At 41.0% G+C, this 23,543-nt stretch overlaps 3 protein-coding genes across 5 annotated transcripts; all 3 read right to left on the reverse strand.

Moving 5' to 3' along the window:
- Positions 1–18: 18 nt before the first annotated feature.
- s100u (S100 calcium binding protein U) lies at positions 19–7,541 on the reverse strand. Its single transcript, XM_044335649.1, has 3 exons — positions 7,245–7,541; positions 4,351–4,481; positions 19–4,033 (listed from the first exon to the last, which is right to left on the reverse strand). The coding sequence occupies exons 2-3, from the start codon at positions 4,468–4,470 to the stop codon at positions 3,473–3,475; spliced, it is 681 nt and encodes a 226-aa protein (XP_044191584.1). The 5' UTR covers positions 4,471–4,481; positions 7,245–7,541; the 3' UTR covers positions 19–3,472.
- Positions 7,542–8,793: 1,252 nt separating this feature from the next.
- s100a11 (S100 calcium binding protein A11) lies at positions 8,794–12,043 on the reverse strand. The gene is made up of 3 exons (XM_044335651.1): positions 10,982–12,043; positions 10,755–10,906; positions 8,794–9,129 (listed from the first exon to the last, which is right to left on the reverse strand). The coding sequence occupies exons 2-3, from the start codon at positions 10,881–10,883 to the stop codon at positions 8,995–8,997; spliced, it is 264 nt and encodes an 87-aa protein (XP_044191586.1). The 5' UTR covers positions 10,884–10,906; positions 10,982–12,043; the 3' UTR covers positions 8,794–8,994.
- An 87-nt stretch (positions 12,044–12,130) lies between these two features.
- Positions 12,131–22,425, reverse strand: pbxip1a (pre-B-cell leukemia homeobox interacting protein 1a). Of its 3 annotated transcripts, none has more exons than XM_044335643.1 (11): positions 22,179–22,425; positions 21,255–21,382; positions 20,173–20,257; positions 19,993–20,060; positions 18,621–19,236; positions 16,971–17,204; positions 16,509–16,532; positions 16,085–16,128; positions 15,869–15,964; positions 15,513–15,693; positions 12,131–15,369 (listed from the first exon to the last, which is right to left on the reverse strand). In XM_044335643.1, the coding sequence occupies exons 2-11, from the start codon at positions 21,324–21,326 to the stop codon at positions 14,342–14,344; spliced, it is 2,448 nt and encodes an 815-aa protein (XP_044191578.1). In that variant the 5' UTR covers positions 21,327–21,382; positions 22,179–22,425; the 3' UTR covers positions 12,131–14,341. The 3 variants fall into 3 exon arrangements, with proteins under 3 accessions (XP_044191578.1, XP_044191579.1, XP_044191580.1); XM_044335644.1 differs by lacking the exon at positions 22,179–22,425 and adding an exon at positions 21,940–22,129; XM_044335645.1 differs by lacking the exon at positions 16,509–16,532 and having other exon boundaries at positions 22,179–22,338.
- Between the last annotated feature and the right edge of the window lie 1,118 nt (positions 22,426–23,543).

Raw genomic sequence — 23,543 nt, forward strand, 5'->3', positions numbered from 1 at the left:
CACGGCCACAAACAAAAATACGTTGTCACAGTTTTATTCAATATTAGCCATTACACATGTTGCATAGATTAAGCAAAAAAAATGATACAGCTATTACATATGAAGTTGAAATAGCGGAGTTTCCTGGAGATGACAGTGGACTGAAATGAGTCCGATTGCTAAACTCACACACACCCTCTAGTACTTGGCAGGAAATAAACAGAGTACATCAACACACAATGACACAAGCCTGCGCAATACCCTGGGAATGGTCCCATAATCGCATAACAATTTGACCCAATGAGCCTTAAAAAAGAATCTCCATATACTTGTATGTACACTTGGAGGATTCTCTTTATCTATGTGTCTCTGAATGAATGAGACTCATTGTGTGGCAACGATAATCTGGCTGTAAACACTCCCTGTTGCAAATCTGCCGCGTTACGTTCCAGCATGTTTTTAATCTACAAGGAGTTAGGGTTGGGTGGAGTTTACACTATGGGAGAGTAACATTACTGCCGGTTCAGACGGTTCAACCTCTCTGAAAAAAAGCCCTTATAACTCACTGTGTCCACCTGATAATCCAAATAGGTTAAAATACAAATAAAATTATTCCCAGATAATGTTTGACCCAAGTGTGTTTACTGCAAATTCCAGCAATCAGTTGGTAGTGCAAGTCAAGTACATTTAAAACATGCCTCTTGAAGTGAATTTTCATTGATCCAGTTTCTTCTTATCATTATTTTGAGATCATAGAAAGCAGAGAGGAGTGATTAAAAAAACTGCAGCGTGTTTAAACATGCCTGGCCTATGGGGGACAGCAAATAAGCTATGCAGCTTTCCAGTATATATATATGTATATACAAGATGCAAGTGCCTCAGGCCTATGTACATGTTGAACAGAGAGCTAGCTGTAGATGGTGCAAGAGAGTGATATGTTACCATTAGTTACAGAAAGTACCTTGATACGAGAAGTATTTTGATATATATAAAAAAGAATATAATAAAAGCAATAATAAAATAGTCTAAATAGCCCCTAATGTCCAATAAGGTTGTTAGTCACCATAGCCCATGCAGGAAATGTAGCACTACGAGTATAAAGGCTGAGCAGAAAGTGTAAATGAGTATTTACAATGGGAGTGTCGCAGTGGGGCAGGGTGACCACATGACTCAGGTTTATTTGTCTTGCCCATTTTGCTGCTGAGCTGTTTCAAGTGCCAGGTGCTGTTTCGGTGCATAAGGTGCACATTTGGTAATGTGCCCAGAATGTGACTAAAGCACTATGTGGCCGGCCGGCCAGTTAGACCTATAACTTAGCAGGCTTGCAACACGAGCCATTTTCTCATGGCTGCATTATTGATGGCCAGACAATTTACAGATCATGAAATTGTAATTAACAAATTGCATATAATGTGACAAAGAACTAAGTTTTTCAAGTGATCTCCATAGTGGTCCAAAGGAAGAGTTAAATATAAAGTGGTAGCAAAAATTCAAGGCCATGTAGAACTTAAATAATGGCCACAATAATAATGGTAATACAATGATACAATGGCAATATCTAGCAAATACGTTTCTGATAGCATGCAATGTCTTTATGTATTAGCCTGTTGTAAAAGATCACACCACATAGATTCATATTGATGGCTCAGTTCTTCAACCTCTGACAATAAAACAATCCCTCTGACACTACCACCTTGTCTGATGGGCAGGATCACTGCAGCCCGGGATTACTTTCATCTTATTGTTTGTGTCCCAGGGTGTGTTAACCATCAAATACCTTATCCAGCAGTTTCCCAATGCCGGGGAATCAAAGATCCAGTTGCAGGTCAAACAGGGTCTTTAAAACTAGGTGTGACCGGCAAACAAATGTGCAAACCTGAACAACTGGTGTTAGAACCAGCGGAAAACAAGCAAAACAATGAGCAAATTTTAAAGAGATCGTCTGAAACAAAAGTCAAGTTTCTGCTCAGGCCTTTTCATTGCTGCTCCACCACTATCCAGTCCCTTCATATACTTTACTATCCAGCATCTTTATGGTTCAATGAAAAGAATCTGACTATTTAAATGCCATCTTTTGGCAGACGCAATAAAAGCATAATTGTATCATAAAGTACATGAGATAAAAACAGCCGCCAAGCAACACTTGTTATGTGTTTCTTGATTTTCTTGACATCTTGTTCTTCTCCACCCGTTCTAATCCAAGTGGATTTGGTTGCACAAACACGTTCTCTGACTGGCTCAGCACTTGTCTCTCCCCAGCCCACTTCCATGGGACTATTTTTGGCTCCCCCTTTGACCATAAGGGTCATTTGGTATGAATTCCATCCTTGAATCTTAATTATTTAGCCAAGGGCCACACCTGATCTTCCAGTTCCTATTCAATGGCTGACTATGAGTGAAGAAAATATATGTGGCAGGTTCCAGTTGAAGTGAACCTTTCTGGGAAAAAGAGAGACAGAGAGCCCACACTGTAGACTAGAAAGATGAGGAGGGGAGGGTGTGATGGGGCAGAAAGTACACAATTAAAGATGAGCGTCAGTAATGCAACACCTCAGCAAAACAATTTGTTTATTGTCATGCCAAATCAGCTCCAGAGCATTGTGAGTTGAAAGGGGAAAATATGTTAACTGATGTAGCTAGTGTTATGGACAGGATTTTCATGCAACCATTAAAGGAATAGTTCAACATTCAACATCTATACAAAAGAGTAAACAACAAGATATAATGAGATAATTAGTGACATTGTTACCTTCAGACAGAGCCAAACTAGCTGTTTTGCCCGGTTTCCAGTCTTTATACTAAGCTAAGCTAACAGGCTACCGGGTGCAGCATCATATTCAACTGACACATGTGAGAGTCTTTAAGTCTTGTTAAGAAAGCTAATAAACAAATTTCCCAAAATGTCAAACTATTCCTTTAAGCCATTAGCGCTCAGTAAGGTGTATACTGCAGATGCATGGCACAGCTGTAGAAGAAAAGACCCAGACAGAGGCAAAAGTGGGTAGAGGACGGGATTTAAACTGAACACCTTGTCTGCAGTGGTGTGTTAACATACAGTGACAATGAGGTCATGTGTGTCAGTGTGCTGCAGCAGGGGAATCATACTTTGCAGTAAGGTTTTCACAGGGATACGGCATGCACATGATAATGAGCATCTGCATGCTATCATAGTATTATCATAATGAGGTAAATGTGCTATATAGTGGGATGCACATGCTGTACATATGAACATAGTGGTAAGTAGTAGTACAAAGTAATAACTCTAATGTCATGTACATGTATTATTTATCATATAGGAGGAATGGGGTTTCTTCAGAGCTGGGTTTGTAATGTTTGTACTTTTACCGATATTTTGTATTTCAAAGTTGTGAGTACTTGGAAAAAAAAATCTTTAGTGGCTTACCAACTTATTTTTAGCAATGTTAATGCTGTGTTTTATGTAGTGTTGAATGTAAGCGTGTAGTGTGATTCAGATAGAGGAATGGATTGTCCCCTATGAGGTTGCCTCCTCTGTCTTCTTTTCCCCATCTTCCTCCCCAGCTGCAGCCGCCTCCTTCGTAGCTTCCTCCACCTTTTCTGTCTCCTCCACCTTCTCCACCTCTTTCACTGCCTCTTCCACCGCCACTCCAGCCGCATCTGCCGCTGCTTCCACTACCGCCACTGGCTTCTCCTCCTCCTTTGCTGCTTCGGGCTGCGTCTCTCCTTCTGCCTTTGCTTCAACCTTAATATCTACATTTCCGTCTGCTTTTGGTTCTATCTTTACTTCTGCAGTTGCTTCTGCCTTCGCCTCTTCCTTCACCTCTGGCTTTGCTTCCTCCTTTGCCTCTGCGTTTGCCTCTGGCTTCTCCTCCTCTTTGTCCGGGACGCTTTGTGCCACTTGTCCGGATGCAGAGTTTTGGGCAGGCTCCTCTTCTTTGGCAAGGACACGCTGCTCGCTGAGCGAGACTGCCAGGTAGCCGACCAGCTTCATGTACTCCTCAAAGCCAACCTTGCCATCTTTGTTAGCATCCAGTCCCTGGCCCATGTTGTTGACCGCCTCCTTGCTCTCTGTGTCCTGGGTGGGCACACAGAACCATGAGACAATCAAGCATGATGACGAGTGCACTGTATTTCTACCTGGACTCTTACTGGTGACATCACCAGACACGATTTGTAAATGATACTCCATCGGTGGCTCTACTTACATTATAATGCTGATGTATGTCATTCTATCATATCAGATCACTTTGCGTATTCACATATTACACCACCAATGGTCACGTTTAAGACTGGGCCAGTGCTAACACAAGACTACTGTGTCCCTTCTGTGAGGTAGTTACATAATGCAAGTGTTGGTAATATATCAGAAAAGGTCAATGAAGATTTCCTAACCGACAGGATGTTGCTGAGCTGGCTCTTGACGAGGCCCTGGAACTCTTTTGGTCCTAGACTCTCCTTTCCCTTGGTTGACTTCAGGAAGACCTTCACCACGGTCTGAATGGCTGCCTCCATGACTCCTCTTTCTGGGAAAAGAGAGAGGTCAGAAGGTCAAAAGAGTGGTGTGAGATAGATAGATAGATAGATAGATAGATAGATAGATAGATAGATAGATAGATAGATAGTGATTAAACTTGTCGCTGTTATTGCGTGCTGTAAGGGAGGAAACTTCAGGATAGTCTGATTGGAAAAGCATTCAAGTGAAGGGCACATCCAGTGGAAAATGAAACAGTGGATCTCCTCCATGTCCCTGCAAGGCCTTTCGTTTCAGGTGTTGAGTCTGGAGCCGCATTAAGGGAGGGACAGTGACGTGAGATAAGCGGAGAGGGTGAGAGGGAGTCTGATTGAGAGACAAGCTGCGATGCACAATGGAAGTTCTGATCTTTGATAGGTCATCTGATCTACTGAAGCTACCGAGGGGACTAGGCTTCAGATTACCTAAGGGATTACCTAGTCCCTGTCTGCTCTTGTCTATCTCTCTCTCTTTCTCTTTCTTTCTCTCTCACCAGCTGCCTATCTCTTTTACGGTGCCACTCTCTCTTCCTTTGCCTGCCACTGTCTCATCCGCCCTCTCTGGCCTTTTCTTCTCCTCAAGCCACTGCCTTCACACTGTTCCACACACAGATACACGCATCCGGATGTATTTGACAGTGAGGCTCGATACTGAACAGCAGCTGATTTCCTTTCATTAAAAGCTTGCATCATTATTTGAGTATCAGTAGGTGACTTATATATCCGGTAGATGCAATCATAAATGTAGGTCTGGACAGATCTAAAGATAATTCACCACCTTTGTTTTACAACATTGCTCAAAATGTAAAACATGCCAGTAGGTGACACATCCTTACAGGAATTCCATTCATTGCTGTCTGTGGAGATCACTTAGACAGGAATTTACAGGCCAACTCCGAGCTAGTTTGCCCCAAAGCTATGAGAGGATATGTTCAAAGCAACTGTACAAGTCTGTCAGCTTCAGTATTCAAATGCAGCAGAGCAAACAACACTGCAACGGCTCCTGGTTTCAACAGGACGCCGCCTTGCTCATGTCCGCTGAGTGGTCATTTGTAGACAGCAAATTAGTATCTCAGTTACTGAAGTACGTGTCACACTCAAGCACCCTCCAACCGTGCATTTTCTCTGCAGCAGTCACCACAAGCCACGGCCAATTAGAGAGCCATGACACTGTAGCATAGGGCCATTAAAATCTAAAATTTCACAAGACCCCTTTCAGATTTTACTCATTGACCTACTGATCTCTAAGTGTCCTGCTCTGACGCACTCTGCCACCACATGAGAACTACTCCACAAGTTTGCATGCAGAGTGAGCCTATCTCATCAGATTGGCAATGCAGCTATCACTGAACAAGGGTAATAATGTAATAAGTAAGCAATTAAGCTGTATAAATGTTAGATTGACGCTACTTTTTAACTTTCTGTCTATTTTTGTCAGTTTTTGTCATATGCTACACACAGATCCCTATGTAGGAACCTTAGGGGACTTCTTCCTGCACCGGTGACACACCCTCTGAAGCCTGAACACACCAGCGCCTTAACTTGCTCTCCTGTGCGTCCTAACCAAAAATAAACAGCAACGACATTTCTTCTATTATTGGATTGACAATTCTGTCTATTCTCACATTCATTATTTACCAAGTGGCCTGTCTTATGGTTGTTGCCTGCTTGGACACAGTCCAAACACGTGCCCCAATTTCGACAAATGAATTCGAGGCTTGCATCACCCGGCCCACGTCAGAGCTTCATCTTGTCCCACTCAGAGGACAAACTAATCCCAGGTATTTTTCTTAAAAGGCCCCAAAACAACTGCGCAAATAATTAAATATACAGGCCTACAACCAGAGGTTTCCCGTTTCCCCCAAGAGCCCAAAAGGAGATGGAGTGTTGCGTTTCCAAATGGGCGAATGTGATACGGTATGTGCGCAGAGTAATGACAATACTACCGCTCGTGTGGCATAAAATATTAACAGAGGAACAAGTTAGGTTGTGGCTGTAAATTGCAGGCAGCAGACGTACCGCGGCTGTCTTTCTTCTAAATCCTCAGATATGCTTGGAAATACACACGAGTGAACGTTCAAACGTGAGCACAACATTATTAACAAGCACCAGATCTGTCAAACTTAATCATTAACACCACATCCTAGTTCAAATATTGAAAAACAGAATTTTAAGAGGTTGTCATAAGCAACACAGCCCCCTCTCCTCCCCCCCTCAAAAAAATCCACACATATAGCCAATTTGTCACTCTTGTGGGCCTCTTTATAGAAAGCATATTGTGCGCAAAATGTTGATTTTGCGCAAAAAAATGGGTTTTTACGCGCGATACGCGTGTCCACTTGATATACTATGTTTAAACTCAACTCTCTGTCACCTCAAGTCATTTCAATTTTTGATGGGCTGGATGCATTTGATCGACAACTTGACAACTGATCTACATCAAAATATCAAATATCTTTCCGAGCAGAGAGAAAGATAGAGAGAAGGGGAGAGCATATGGCAATCAAAGAAGGCCGACAAAACCGTAAAAGTAAACGTAAATAAAAACACATACGAGCTACTAACTATTATCATTTACTCTTTCATAAAAGTGCAACGTGAGCCTAAAAACTTCTGAGAACTGCAGTCATTGAAAACGTCCTGCAATCAGACGGCGGCCAAGTTTCATGGGATGGCTCTTGCAAGAGTATAACGAAACGTGGCAAAAACGATGAGCAAATACATTGCTTATACGGAGGAGAAACGTGTAAGAATCCAGAAAGACACATTCAACTCACCGTATATCGTCTGCGGGACAGGAGAAGTGTATAAATGTGCGCAAATTTGAGTTTCTGCCCTCTTCTCCGCCTTTCTACGCTGCTTTGAGCCCAGAGAACTTGCCAAACTAGTAGGACTGCAGAATCTCTTCCGTGATTTAGGTTTTTTTTTTCTTTCCTTAAAACTTTTCCCCCTGACAAGTCAAAGGGCGTGTACCTGGAAGAGTGAGAGGGAGAATAGGGAATGTGGAAGAGCGCAGGAGAAGGGAGTAAAAGTGTATCAAAACACTTCTACTTCGTTTTTATTGGAATTATCTTTGGCTCATGGGCCAGCTGTTTCGCGTCATGTGTGATTTGCACAGTTTCACGCCAACTAGCCAGGCTTGTGGCTTGGAGCGGCTTCATCTGCAGGGACGAGGAGACAGGGCGGGTGGGATTACTTCATCCGCACAAGGCTCAGTCGCTTTCAAAAGTATTTCAACTATTGAAATGCCAATATAGAGTCTCTAAGGGTAAAACTTTGTAACTGAAATTATCATTCAGTGTTTTACAATCCTTTTTATAGAGGAGTTGTTTTACACATCTGTATGTCCCTGTGGTTGTTGCCAACAACAAAGAGATGTATTAATGGGACACACAGTTTTCCACCATCAAAAGTAATAGACATAAACAGAATCATATTTTTGAAGACAGACAGATTTTGCAATGATAGAGGCTCAATCTTTTCCCAACTGACATTTACAATAATAAGAAATGACTCCAGGAAAGTGGTGCAAGCAGTAAAAGCAGTCTTGCCAGATTCTTGTCAAGGCTTTCAAGTTTTTTTTTTTTTTTAAATTCCCTCTGAAGATTAAATCTTACTATGGGTGCTTCTTTTTCTGGATAAATGAGACACAAGCCTCCACTTTCAGATGACCCGGTGATTGGACTCCTCTATACAGAGTCGTCCACACAGGCCTGTGGCCACACTAGATGGGTACTCTGCTGCTCATTTTCTCCCTTTCTTTGTTGCTGCTGACTCATTTGCCCGTCATCACTCCCCCTTCACTGGCACCTTAACCTGTGTAATTTGGATACAAAGGTCACATTTTCTTATCTGTTGAAAGATTTTCTGAAACAGTGAGCAGCACCTTTTTTTCTCTCTCTCACAAAAATTAAAACAAAACTGCTGCTGATCCAGCCAACACGCATAACTCTGTCTAGACATCAGAATTAACACAAAATTACCATAATATTATAACTATAACATATTTATCTGCTAAACAAGCATAATGTAATTCAACTACAAAGCCCCAAAATAAGTCTTCACAAACATAATGGGATGCATTTGGTGAACATGTATTCCCATTATAGGCTCATTGACAGACAGTGAAGACCAGGCTTTGCTTTTCCATCTCAGCGGCTTAACGCTCGGACAGGCAGCTTTGTACAGGCATTATGAAGCTCTGTGGAACAAGATATGGTCTGCATGGTGTAGTTGTGGAAGCAGAAGGATTACAGGACCCTAAATCAAGGCTGCACACTCCTGCTAAAATGTGGACATGCAGTGAATGAATGACAAGAGACAGAGTGTTGGTGGCTGAGGGTTCAAGACAGCGAAGCCTTTAATTCAAAGTTCCCAGCATTCGACAAATGGCTAACTAAAGAATTACATATGTGGCATTGGTGGAGTGCTAAAAAGAATTCAAGTGCCTTTGAATTTACAGTTGGACAGCTCGATTGAGTTGATTGATGTTACACAATCTGCTCAAAAGCCTGAAGAAGCAGAGCTCTACTGGCCGAAGCCACCCTGCTTGCTCGCCAGTTTTCCAATCAGCTGCCAGAACTCGGAGAAGGTCAGCTCCCCATCGTTGTTTTCATCCAGAGAGCCCATGAGCTGGTCGATCGATGCAGGGTCGCTGGCATTCTGTAGGTGATCACAGAGAAGACACCCTGATCATTACAAGCTCTCAGTGGGCTGCAACAACTACAACTCTGCAAGACTGTCCTGCCACCTATTGGTTGAGTGTAGTAGTAAATACAGATGAAGAATGAAGTTGTTTACAGTCACACAAAGGTTCCTTACGACAAAATCCCTTAAAAATACACATTTAATGTGTATTTTTACTTAATACTTTACTTAATATATGTTGTTAAAAGTACAAAATGTACAGTATATTTTTTATATGTGAGTATATTTTGAGTATTTTCTCTTTTCAGGATCACTGTGTTAAGATATGTATAGAAATGTAAGATATGTAAGATTTAGTACGTCATACTTAAATGTTTTGAATTAACGGATCACATTTTGATAACTAAACAACCATTTAAATAAAAACATGGATCTGTCTGCTTTTCTCCATTTCATAACGTTGTACAGCAAATATGGCCTTTTTCACTTTGACTCGTCATTAGTAGGAAAATCACAGGTGTTACTTGTAAGATTAATAATGGCCTCGTTGTATTCAAGCGTCCCAATAAGCCATGACAGCGTGATAGTGAGCCAGCACGCACAACACCAAAACCCTGAGACTGAAGCAGTCAGAGGTGAATTCAACTATCATTAATTTGATTATTTACACTTGTGTTTTTCCTACTGCGACATGTCCTTATTGAATAACTTTAATTTCAAGGCAGTGACTTATAGTAGAGATCATATACTGCTAATTTGAGATGGAAAATAGGCATCATTTTGACATTGTATACACTAAGTGGTTGATCATATAGCATATGACACATAGCTACTGTATATCAGACACCAACACACAGCAAGTACATGTGATAGTAAACTGGAAGTGATATAATACAGTATAATAATTGTATGTAAGTGAACATAATCACTTAAAACTAAATATTTTGTGTTTTTTTTAAACACAGAGCATAAATTGTATATTTTACAGAACATAATGTAGATTTTTTCACATGATGATGAGTGTGACACTGGTCTCAACTTAGAGAAAGTTCACTGCAAAACTAAGTTGAAGCAAGAATAGATTTCTCATTGAAGGGTTACAGTGGAGTTTACAGTTAACTTAATATTCCCACCATAATGTGTCTCAAAGGATCGGTTCACAATTTTTTCAAGTCTGTCTTAAAACAAATGTAAGGTGCCCATATGATCATTTAAACAGGTTGTCCTTGCTCTGATCATTACTTCTGTTCATACTGGCCATTCAAAGATCCCTTTCTAATGTAGTTTCAATGTAAGTAACAGGGGACAAAATCTACAGTCCTCGTTTTGAGTATAAAAATGTATCCTGAAGTTTATCTGAAGCTAGTATGAGGTTTCAGCAGTCTAAATTAGTGTCAAATGACTCAAATCAAGTGCATATTTTCGTAACTAATAGTCTTGATTTGACTCAGACTGCTGAAGCCTAAAATTGTGAACCTACCCTTTTATAAAAATATGATTACATCTCCTGAGGCCTCAAAAACCATAATGGTGCATATATATAATCCCCAGTTTTCTTAATGGGTTTCTGAATGTCCTCAAGACGAGAAGATATCAGATATCAGCAGGAAAAGTAGTTAAAAGCAACTTGTAAGATGTACCTTGACATAGTTGGGAAGCTGGGAGGTCACCAGGTTGGTGAATTCCTCTTTGCTCAGGGTGCTGGAGGATCCGTCTTTCCCGGCGTATGTCTTGAACTGGGTGACAAGGGTGCAGATGGCAGCTTCCATGATGGTTTGTGTTGAGGCGTTACCTAGAAGAGAGAAAATCTTTCATTCTGGCATTGAAGTATACGGATGTAAAGAAATAAGAGAGGATGTGGTCTCACCTGTTGAGATGCTGTGTGGCGTGTTAAGAGCAGATACTCAAGAGCCTTCTCTGTCCAAACTGACGATCACCCCTCTCAATATATATGCTTCATCCTCATTCATTGATGCAGACATCAGCGGAAAACACTTAACCTGCCTTCTTCTCCCCCATCTGGAAACCTGCCCTTATCTCTTCCAGATTTCCACTACCCTGGGGGATGCACATTAAAAAAAAAAAACCTGCACACATACACAGCTTTACACAAACATACACAAAACTGCTACTCTGTCCTACAAAGGGCAAATCTGTACTGATGATGGGACAAAACTTTTTCTGTTTGTTTGCAGAGCGAGGGATTTACAGATAACGTCATTGTCAGGCCGTTCTAATCAAGCCACTGAATCATGCATGTGTAAGCAGTAATTAGTTTATACAAAACATGACTCAAATAATGTGGTATTCAGGACAAACACACACTGTTTCATGTGTTAGATTTGGGAATTACAGGAGTAAATGTGTGTGGATTACCTGCAGAAAGATTAAAAATAGACATTGGTGACTTTATTTTAGGTTATCTGGTAAATATTTTGCAGTTTTGGATCCATCTGCACAAGCTGAACCAGGTGGTACCTTGTAATAGAAATCATAGGCCTGCTGAGACAAAAGTGAAACAAAATAATTCATAAAAGTTACAACACTGTATGACAATGCTTCTACGGTGACTTGTTTGTAGTATTCAAAGAATGAATAGCTCTCGCCCCAGTTTCATAATGAATGCCTGTTCTCAGTCATGTTGCTTACATTCTCGTTCATCAGTGTATCGGGTCAATGACCGACCGCCACACTGGCTGGTTCACTCACGTACCTGGCGAGCTGTGAGTGATTTCGTGCCTGTGAACGTGTCAGCACCTGCTGCTCCGAGTATTTAATCTGCATGTAAATATTTTAGTTTGGCATCACAGCTGTGATAATAGATGCCTGGCATGCCAACACTTCCACTTCCCACCAGAGAATGAGTCACACACGCCAAGTCACACATGTATCATTGTAAAGTTTTCAGTAGTAAAATAGTTCAAGCCATTCTTCTCATAAATACATGATATTATATAAATATAACAGAAAAACTGACATTCAACTGGAGCGGTTCAATAAAGACACTACTGACGTATTTAATGGTGAAAAATGTATTGAACTTAACACTGACTTCCTAAAAGAGGACATCATTGATGATGGGAGAAATCAGAAATGATGCAAATTTATCAATACATTTGTCCAGGGATCAATTACATGCAGTTCTGAGCCAGTTCCTAAATCATCAGTAAGCACAGAGCCATACTGTAGTCCCGCAAAGACAAAAGAAACCCCCAAATGTTGGTTAAACTCTCATAAATGTGTTTCAAGGAGGATTCATTTGTTTAGATTAAGCTTTCTTCCGATCACTTTGGTCTAAAAACTTTAAAAAAAAAAAAAAGTTTCTCTGTACAACAGCAGAGAAAACAATGTTAAACAAAAATCAGTTCCACACTTTATGTGTAAACCCTATGACATTCATTCTCTGCCCTACAAACAGCAGTAAAATCGCAAGGATTGTAAACTTTTCTTCTTTATCTTGCAGAAGCAAATGAAATCAAAAACCTCTTCTCCAATCGAACATATTTATAGTAATAAAGGCACGTAAGCAGTAGCTGGCAAGCTAAATTTCTGAAAACCAAAATAATGGATAACTTCACCATTTTCACATTCAATGACGTGTATGGCCTGGGACATGTACAAAGTCTGTGGTTCTCATTAAAAATACAGAAAAGTTGCAGTGTCGTGACAGAATAAATAAAATAATGAAACACTTCAAAGCTTCTTTCAATCGCTGAAAGATGAGAACCAACAATCACAATCTGTCGCTTTTAACTTCACATCCACCTAAACGGGGAAAACTTCACAATTACTGAAATAAGACAAGAATTAAAAACAAAAAAAAAAGGTAAATAATTATTTTGTCTCAAAGAAGTAGCCACCACTAGAAAGCAGTTCTATAATACTTTATGGATTTTGCCTGGCTCATTCAACGCATAAACTTGAAAAACTAAATGAAACGTAACAGCTTTCTCATGTTCATTGTTTTTCTAAAAACAAATAACCACTAAATTCCTTCTGTGTATGTCGGTTTATATCAACCCACTAATAAAATAAGAGGAAATGAAAAAAAAAAAACCCACTGGTTTGGTTGCCAATCTCATTTAGGCGAATTTAAAAATCCATTAACACTTAGGGGATTACTATAGGCGACTAAACTCTATACTTTTCACTCTGAATGTTCTCATGTGTTGGAGGTCCCCATGGCTACATTATAAAACTTCTTTAAAGAGAACTACTGTAGAATTAAAAAAAAAAAAAAACATGATAGAAATGAAAAGTGAGAGAAGAAATCAGCTAGGTAAATGTGAATGTTTGAGAAAAGTGCTAAAGTGGTTTAGCAGTTATCAATTCAATTATGGCTATCGCTAGTTTGTCCTATTGCTTTTTCTTTTTTTTTTTGAGCAGCATTTCACGAACTGGTTCCTGGTTTTTCCACACATCGGCTGTCAACTGACATTTGGGAGTCGGAGGCTGAATAGCCTGTCAAACCCAACGCTTAGGGCTCTCAAACAGTACTCTGTGTGTGTGTTTGATCAAATCTACTCAAGAGCTGCTGACGCAAAACTGGTCTGACCTGATCTGATTCTTATCACTGAAAGACCTGGGATCTGATCCTCTGGGATTGGACAATTACGCCCCACTTGAGGCAAATGGTATCTGCAAAAATTTCTCAGCATTTGTCGTAACCTGCTTGGAGAAGGGGCAGGTTTTTTTTCACACACTGGACAGACAGTCAAATGCCAGAAAAAGTCAGTTAAACATGTCTTTCTGTCATTGACAACATACCTAATACTATATGACATATATGAACAGATTTAACCCCAAACCCCCCTAGAATTATTTGCAAATACCATCTCCTTAAAACCATGTCTTTTTGTGTGATCTGAATATTATCAGTTTACATTATGAACTGCAACATGCACTAGGTATTGAGAAAGCACTATATAGCAGAGGAAAATCCACACAACACATTACTGAAGGACTTTGCATTAGGAGGCATGGCCTGACAGAGGTAGGTAACAACAACTAAGTCCAAAATGACAAGTACAAGTCTAGCTTATAATTAAAGACTCAGAGGGACACGTTTATGAGAGGCACAACCACTCTGTACCAGAAGCTTTTTTTCTACTACAATTACAGCTCTGAAGAGGAGAAGGTAGGCAAGAAATGTCCTATAAAACCACCACTTTTGCTGTATCTTTGTGTTGTATTTTACTCTTTTCCCCTCTATGTTTCTTTTTTTTTTTTAGGCTGTGGCAGCAAACTTCCACAGGGCCTCTCGTTCAAACTCCTCCATCTCCTCCTCCAGGGAGTCGTCGTCCTTTTGCCCATCTTCTAAAACGTCCACCATGTCCTCCAGAATGTCCGCCACGTCCTCAGCAAAGTCGCTGAAAAGAACCCTGTCGTGGATAAACACCCCGTCCTCAAAGAAGTCAGCGGTCAGCTTTCGGATCTTGTCCTTGCTCTCGGGTGAAGATCCTTCGAGCTTGCTCAGGTAGCCCTCCAGAAGCTCCTCGAACTCAGGTAGCTCCACTGCGTAGAGCCCTTCCTTGCCGGCACAGTCCTCCACAGAGCTGCAGCCCACCTGGGGGCGGACGTTCCGTCTGAGCTTCTGCTCCTGGTCTCTCCAGAAGTCCTTGTTGCTGTTCTGATGAGGCTGGCGGTGCTGGTGATGGTCATGCTGCTGCTGATGTTTGTGGTCGTGGGACTTCTTACCGGGCCGACCGTGCCACGGTTTCTCCTTTCTCCTCTCCTCCCTGTCCATTCTGCGCTCATCCTTCTTCCTCTCCCACTCATCCTGGTGTTTCCTCCATGCCTCTTTGTGAGTGTTTTGCTTTTGAGGCTTCCAATCCTTCTCCTTCCTCTCTTCTTTGTCCCTCCATCCTCCCTCTTTGCTAGGTTTCCAGTCTTTCTCGCCTCTCCACTCCTTCTTCTCCTCTTTCTTCCAGTGGTCCCGCTCTTTGTTCCCTTTCCATTTGGACTCCTGTGGCTTCTTCTTCCCCCACCTCTCAACTTGTTCAGAAAGCTTCTTCTGGATCTCCTCCAAGCTGTCCCTGACTCGCTTCCTGTCGCCTCCGTCTTTTTTCATCCCTTGCAGCCTCTTCTTGCTTTCCTCCAAAAGAACCTTCTGCCTGTGGAGTTCTTCCTTCAGCCTGCCTCCCTCATTTTTATCCTTCCTCCTCTCAGGTCCAGCTGATTTCAGATTACTCTGACCATCTTTGTCACCAGGCTGAGGGGCTGAGCTTGAGGTAGCTGGAGGCATTTCCTGATCAGCTGCAATGGATTCAACATATAAAAGTTTGGTTGACTTTTGTAGCTAATTATATGAGAATGGTCAAAAGATTTGTATTCTGAGGACTACTTTTTTAATAATAATAATAAATTAACTGATTCACTTCCTGTTTGCCACATCGTACCTGTGAGTTGGCTGAGTTCAGTCACCCTCGCCCTCAGACTCTCCAGCTCTTTCTTTAGGTCAGGCAAAGATGACAGCTCCGCCTTCAACTTTGTGTTTTCTTTTTCCAGATCTGCTTTATGCTTTTCATCACCGCTTGCTGCTACTGCCTTCAGCGCTGAGTCGAGTTCTTCTTTCTGAAACTGACGAATGAAGAAACATGCTAAGTACCTCGGTCAAATCCAAGTGTTGCTCAATTTGGGCGACGATTGTAAATGTAAATATGTATGTAAACATACTGTCTATATCTTGTAGTTTATTGAAACACCATGACGGGATAAAACAACATCATTAGCCTCAATATGACTGTATACTGACCTGTAGTTGAGCCTCTAGCTGAGCGATTTGTTGGTTTTCCTGTGTCAGTTTATCCAATAGCTCTTTCATATCCTGTGGATCACTGCTAAGTCCGTCCTGGATTGAAAATCATTGGCAAATGAATAATACACATACTTTTAGATAATCCTTATTTTTCTCTAGCATTTATCTTTAAAGTTTTAAGACAGTTTTATTGGTAGGATGGTAGGAACAGACCTGGCTTTGTTCTCCATCACTCAGTTCGGAGGCGTCAAAGTCACCTGTCGGATAAGAAAACAACACATCTGTCACACAAGTTGTAAAAAAGACGACTGTTGTTGACACACAGCTGCTGTGCTTTGTTGTGAAATGCGTTCTATGAGCGTGGACGCTAAGTTTGTACTATGCAGAAACTATTTGTTTAGGCCAAATTTTTGTCATTCCATGTCAGAAGTGCGATACAGCAACCTAAGCATCCTTCACTGTCCACCCAAACAGTGATAAAGAGTATTATTGTGCAATCCAGACTGCGTGTTATTTGCCTTTTTCTGCTGCCGCTGCATGAGGAGTGAGGGCAGATAAGTGCTTGGATAAGCTATTGAGTGTTAGCCAGCTAGAGTAGAAGCTTACAGTGATGTCTTATCTTAAGTACTGGACCTACCATTACCCAGGTCAGAGAGGAAACCTGTTGATACAGTACAGCTTAGTCAACAAGATCTAAAAACAGACATCTATCATTTGCTGAGAACTGCAAGTAAATGTGCTAATGTAAGTTGTGAATACAGCCATCATCAAAGGAGGGAATGTTGAGTATATTATTGTATTTTTTTAACACTATTGACAATAAAATATAGTTAAATCTCTCAAATGTCTCATGCAACTGCTGTAAAGCCTCTACCAAGCATTCAAGACCAACACCAAGCATTCAACTTAAAATATACATCTTAAAATAATAGAAACATACTGTAAGTTACAGAAAACATAAACAAAGATATAAATCTAATAATAAATGATATCAACACAGTTTAGATTACATTGTTAATGTGGTGTAACTGTGAGTAAAAGCAATACACAAAAAGCAGAAGCGAAGCAGCAGTCTGAGTTAAGTGTGAGAGGAACTCACCTGAGAGGAAAAGGGAACCTAAGAAGAGCAGGACCAGAGCACCCACGATACATTTGTTCAAGGAGAACCACGGCTTTTCCTCCTTCTTCTCAGCCAGCTTGAATTCCACCTCCTCCTCCTCATCTTCCTCATCTGATGTTCTTGGTCTTGGTGCCTCAAAGGAGGGCACATTTCTCCTCCTCAGTCCCTCATCATAGCTGCTTGTGTCACCCAAGTCAAAACTACTGGATGGCTCTAAAGGAAGTAGAAAGGTAGTAAAATGAAAAAAAGAGATCCTGAATATGAAAAAGCAAAACATCAGAGAGTTGTCACATTTTATTATTAATTTTTTTGAAAGATGATGATAGTGAGGACTAAACCAAAACCACATGTATTCCAATGTGGCCCAGAGTCACTTCAACAAATCATCCTGACATCATTGGCGGCAGAATTGTCAGAACTGGAATCATTTCCAAATTTGTAATTATCTACTGGCAGACTGCCACATACTAAATACCAAAATCTAAGTGAATACATGAGCTGAGAAATACATCACTGTGTAAACAGCATGTTAAAAATGCCTGACAAAAAGTCAGTACCGCTCATGAAAACGGATGGCATTTTCTTGCTAAATTATGACAACAGTAATTTCATGCATGGGGGTTTCTCATTTTCTCCCCTGTGTCTATGCCTTCCTGTCCCACTGATAAATCATTTTCCAGCTGCTAGCGTGACACAGATAAGAAACATGTTAACCAATTCTTCTGCAAGAGGACTCTCATTTTCTGCTTCTAGCAAGTAGTGCTAATTACAAAGGGACATTAACCACTTTCTTTACTCCAGGCTGTATAACCAACTGAGCAAAGCTGTTAATTGCTGCTGGGCCTTGGACCCCCCGGGGCCTCCACCAAAGCCCTGGATTACTGTGTGGAAGTTTGTGGTGATATGATCGATTGTAACTTTGTTATAAATATTCACCACTAAAGCATGTTATCAGCTGACATGATAAGGGCATTAAGATGGGTCCTGCTTTATTACCTGATCTTGAGGTTCTGTTTTAAAGAGGGGCCTTGTGTCAAAATCTAGTTGTAAAACCTTAATTATTTCAGCTGATATTGCGTTTATATGGTGCATATTTCTAAATTAGTTTGTGTAGATCATCATACTACACACCAAACCTGAGGAATATTGGACACAAAGCACAGAGAGGATGAAAAAGGGGGGTAACAGGAGCCCAGCAGCTCATTTTGTCCATTTTGTACAGTTCCAACACCTAACTAAAATATCAGATGTTGAGAAATTATGTATCATTTATTTAAACTATTTTATTCTGTTGCCTGTTTTCCCCTTTGTCTGGCATTCGTTTCATTTATAAAATTAGCTTTTTAAAAAATCATTTTGAGTTGTTTTTGCCCAGCTAGAGGTGACTCATAGGGATCGCAATGTCAGTCTATCCAACACTTTGGTCCAGAAGAACATACCTTAACAAACTTTAGGCCAAATTTCCATGAAGGTGTAATGAACACAGCTGTCTCTCGAGGCAACTAACAGGTGGTATTGACTTTTGGTCTTATTTAAGTAATATAAAATACATTTGGGAGGAATCGTGTGATTGTATCATGTCTATATCTTGCATCCATCATCCACTGTTCATGTAGAATAATCCCATACCTTCTTGTTCTTCTTCTCGCTCATACTGGGTCACTGTCTGTGATGGCTCCGTCTCCTCCTCCACAGCCTCAGCTGAACCGACAGTCTCTGGTGCAGGACTATCAGTGATGGGGCCTTCTGTCACCAGGCTCTCTGGGACTGGGCTTGGTGGCTCTGTACTCTCGTGAACGAGGCTGACATCAGCTTCAATATGAGAGGGAGGATCAGCGGCTGTAAGCGTCTCCGTGGGGATGTTAACCTCAGGTTCAGCAGTGAATACAGGACTCTCCTCAGAAAGGCTCGCCCCGATATCAGCAGGCGTGTCAAGCACTGGCTCAGCAGAGACAGGGATCTCAGTCACGAGAGCAGCAGAGCTGAACTCCTCAGGCTCAGCTGGGGGGAAGTCAGGCACGGGGATATCAAATGGAACCCCCAGATCAATGTTGGTGACAAAGGGTGTGGCACCAAGAAGCTCACTGTCACTGGGTGAACTAGTTACAATATCATGGATGACAGGAGGCTGACTCTCCAGATCTAGGTCTGGAGGGTCAAGGGGGTTGGGTGGAAGGGGACTCATCCGGGATGGACTGGAAGGGATGGGACCCTCACTGGACTCTGGAGAGGTCTCTTGACACACCTAGAAATAAAGACATAAAAAGGTAAAAACTCCTGCTGCGGATGTTTTTACAGGGTTGTATATATATCATTGACATGTGATCTTTTGTAATAAAGTGATATAATTGTGTTCCTGGTGCATTTCGCTCAGCCAGCGTTGTATTTAGTACTTCTCCTTTAGTCAATGACTTCCTAAAGTATTGTTCAGAGGGACTTATGACAACTCAAAGAGAAGGTCTAATCCTCTCACATTTAACCCTTAATTATATCTAAGCAAAAGCATTGGTATAGTGAGATCAGCCACCTTGCTGGGAACACAACATCCCATCTTGCCAAATGCATCACACTCTATTAAGGCTACTACTGGTGTATCTCTACCCCTTATATGATGGATTTCATCCTGTATGACTCTTAAACATAACTTTAACTGTAAATTTAGACTACTGCCTCTTGATTGGGATGAGCAATTAAGTCCAGTATAAAATGTTGATGTCAAACATCTAAAAGTGTTCCACTGTTAAACTGGGATGCAGCTATTCTGGAAATGAATATTGTCACATAGTATATGTGTGGTCAATAAGAAAAAGGCCTTTAAACAAGAAATTAGACCCAAAAATTAATCACCAACAGTTGGTTATGACAATGTAAATACACTCTGGGTTAGGAGGTTTTGTTCTCTTAATATTGACTTGTTTAATAGTTGGCATGATAAAACAGTAGTATGTGTGCTTAACTTGCACTATGATACAATTACTGCATAGTTTCATTGAATACCAACCTGATGGCCTTCTTCAGACAAGACAGTTTCTACTGGAATGTCACTGGGTTTGAACTCCGCAGCAGCTCCTGGAATCACATCAACACTACAATATGAAACTGCACAAGCTTTAAAAGCACTGTATTCAACAACCCTAAACACAGAACTTTAACGTGCCCCTGTACTTTTGACTTCCAATACCTGCCACCTCCTCAGAGAGACTGGGGACATCGCCCAGGCTCTCTGTGCCGTCGTCCACCGGCCCGACATTCTCAACAGCAGCTTCCTGTAGAGTAAGAAGATCCAGAGAGATCAGACTCTCAACAAGCATTTAAATTAACACCTCGTACTCTTATTAATAACACTGACCTTGACATTTATGGCACACCCAGTATAGGCATGCATGCACACAGCCTGTGCAGAGACGCCGATATTTCTTGTTTATCATCTATCACGGTAACTGAACAATGGGGTTTTATTTTAACTTGTGATGTGCCATGTTGTTATCATAATTAACAGTGTGTAGCAAGTAATTACTGAGTCATATTTATCCCATGATGTTTTCGGAAATACAATGATTATGATTCCAGGTAGAAATTCCCGCTGTAGTTCGACAACAATAACAATAACATCCACCATCAAATGGTGATAACACATGCCATTCCTAAACTGATATTGCGATATGAACTCAGTTGTCATATTTCATCTACCCTCATTGATATTAACTGGGTGGCCGAAATATTACAAACACCTCTCTGTATAATGCTTTACAACTCAACAGGATCACAGGCTAGGGCCTCCAAAATGTCCAAAAAAGTTGAATCAACATCTATCTAAAATGGTTTAAACAAAACTGAATATCATAACGTTCATGAAGGCAGGATTTAATGCAGGGTGGTTGCATTAGACTGCATGAGTTTTAGCTTTTAAGATGTACCTAATAAACTGGCAACTGAGTGTATGGATACCTGAGGAGGATTTTCTGGTTATTGCAATATAAGTATTGTTCAGACAGACACACAGTCATACACAAATGCCTGCACATCGTTGACATACCGAATAAACAACGTAACAGACAATGGATATGGAAAACAGAAAAGCCAGCATCTGACTTGGCACTCTGCAAAAATTCAACATGATTTTACCATCATAGGCAGGCTCAGAGTTGCAAGCGTAGGCATGCCACATTTGACTTGACCTGTATTCATGAGACAGGAAAATAACCATCCTCAGGCACACAGAGCTCAGAGCAGAGTTTCCTGAGCTGGTTTCTCTGGTCTTACCTCGGGGGAAAGGAGGGTCCAGCTGTTGGTGGAGGAGCCACTGCTGCCTGAGCTGCTGCTGTTGTCAGACATCGCCCTCTTCAGGCTCGACTTGGCACAGCACGGGACAGATTCAGCTTTATTATATTCTGCAGACGACGACAGAAACGTGTGTTCATTGGACATGCCTGATAACATGCAGGATGCCTTGTGGGAGTTATCTAGGTGTAATCACTAATCTGACTGTAGTTATTAGTGTGGATGTGGGTAGGGTATTAGCCAAATTATAAGCATGCACAATTCTGAACGTGAAAACACACACAAAATGACAAGCTATGTCTCATTTTCTGCAGTATTTGATGTTCATTATAAAAAATAACAGACTAGGCAGACCCTACTAGGCAATAATGGTAATTAGGAACATAATACGCCGCACAAACAGGATAAAGACCAGATTGTCGTTGATACAAGTTATGTAACGGTGTGGTGGCATCCATAACATACTGCTGCGCAGTTAAACAAAGGGTTCAGTCAGAAGAAACAGGAATCTCCTGATTATATTAATCACCGGTTTCTCCAGCCAACCATTCATTCAGACGCATCCATCCACTCCATCTGTGTGGCACTTAAATGACCAAAAATGGTCAAACCTCAGAAACAAGCAGTTCATTTCACCCGAAACGGGCGAGCTAATGTATATACTCACTTGTCGCAAACACTAGGTTAGCTATCTCTCTGTTGTTCACGTCTAGCAACCCAAATTAAGACGCAACATATGTTTTAGCAACCACATTCAATGTTCTCATATGATGGTAAACAAAGGATGGTAGGCTGACTCGTCCCACTCCCACTCTTCCGCGTTCTCATTCAGGCCCCGCTGTTAGCCAGCGTCCAAACACCTGCTCGACTCCATCCACTTAAACACAAAGAAGACGTTTTATTTACCCCACTTGCTTATACTTCAGTCCCCCGCAGTGTTTTTTCCTTCAACGTTTTGTTTTTTTTTTTTAGCATGAACAACGCTCCTCTCTTCCCGTGAACTTGGGAACTTTGGGAATTCCAAGCTGCGTCACGTAGACCAGACGCTTCTCGTCCAATGGGATTTCAGCAAAAGCTACGCTGAGCCCGCCCCTGAAGCGACGCTGGGCCAATCAGATAGAAGTGTCGTGTCAGGAAAAAAGGACAGCGCATCCCAGCGTGATTGACGTCCGCAGGTGAGAGTGACAGGTGATGTGCACCAAGGGTTTTAATAATACAACTTCATATGTGAGCCTAGCTCTCAAGATGCATGCGTGCACACATATATATATAGATATATATACAAGTGGGAGAGGCCAGCAGGACCAGCCACACACTGACACGTCTGCAGAGCTATATTTGACTGCAGGGACTTACCAGAGTGGACAACCCCTCCACTCCGGTTGCACCAGCATAGACATTAATTTCATCACCTGGCTCTTTCTACTTTATTATTAGAGTGTGTTTACTGTTTTGTTTGTGACTGTCACATTTACTTTTACACCTAGGCTTTCTGAAATGAAAACACACAAAACACTGTTAGGTTATTAAAGTAACTGGTTGACAATATAGTGTCAGATAAGTTATTTATCCCTCATTCTACCAACATATTTAACATACCAGGACTACTGACTGGGGTCCCTGGGGACTCCAAGAATAAACTACTGTAAGACACAACTACCACAGCAAAATGTTAACTTATTTCTTCTCAAATCATTATTAGTTATGTAACTAATGTCATCTAAAAAAGCACACTAATATTATTTTATAGTTAGGGTTAACCCTTCCCAGTACACTGGGAAGAGTTGTATTTAGAATCGTCGACAGAGCACATGAGAAAATCAGTGTGTGATACTTTGAATTAGGACCCATATCAAACATGAATTCAATGAATAGTTCCATCTATTAAAACTGCATAAGCAGAATTGGGTGCTTTTGACAAGGGTCCCCCAGGACCCCAATACATTGGTATTTTTTGAAAGCAGTCATTAAAACAGACACAGAAAACAATGATATGAAGTCATTAGGAACAAAATGATTGACAAAGTCATGAAAAATAGGAATGATAGAATAAAGCACCTGTGAGAAATTACAAAAAGTATTCCTCTGGGGTCTTCAGGTACCTCAGTCAGTAGGATAAAGGTTATTTAAGTACTCAGAAAATATCAGAATGTAGAATATACTCCATTTCTAGTAAAAGATTTTTACTTAAAGATCCCCACCAGACATGTTTTAAGACATATGTAAAATACTCTACTTTGACTAATAATTTGAGATTGATATGGTTTTTCC

The sequence above is a fragment of the Thunnus albacares genome, chromosome 19 (genome assembly GCF_914725855.1).
Source record: "Thunnus albacares chromosome 19, fThuAlb1.1, whole genome shotgun sequence".
Taxonomy (NCBI): Eukaryota; Metazoa; Chordata; class Actinopteri; order Scombriformes; family Scombridae; genus Thunnus; species Thunnus albacares.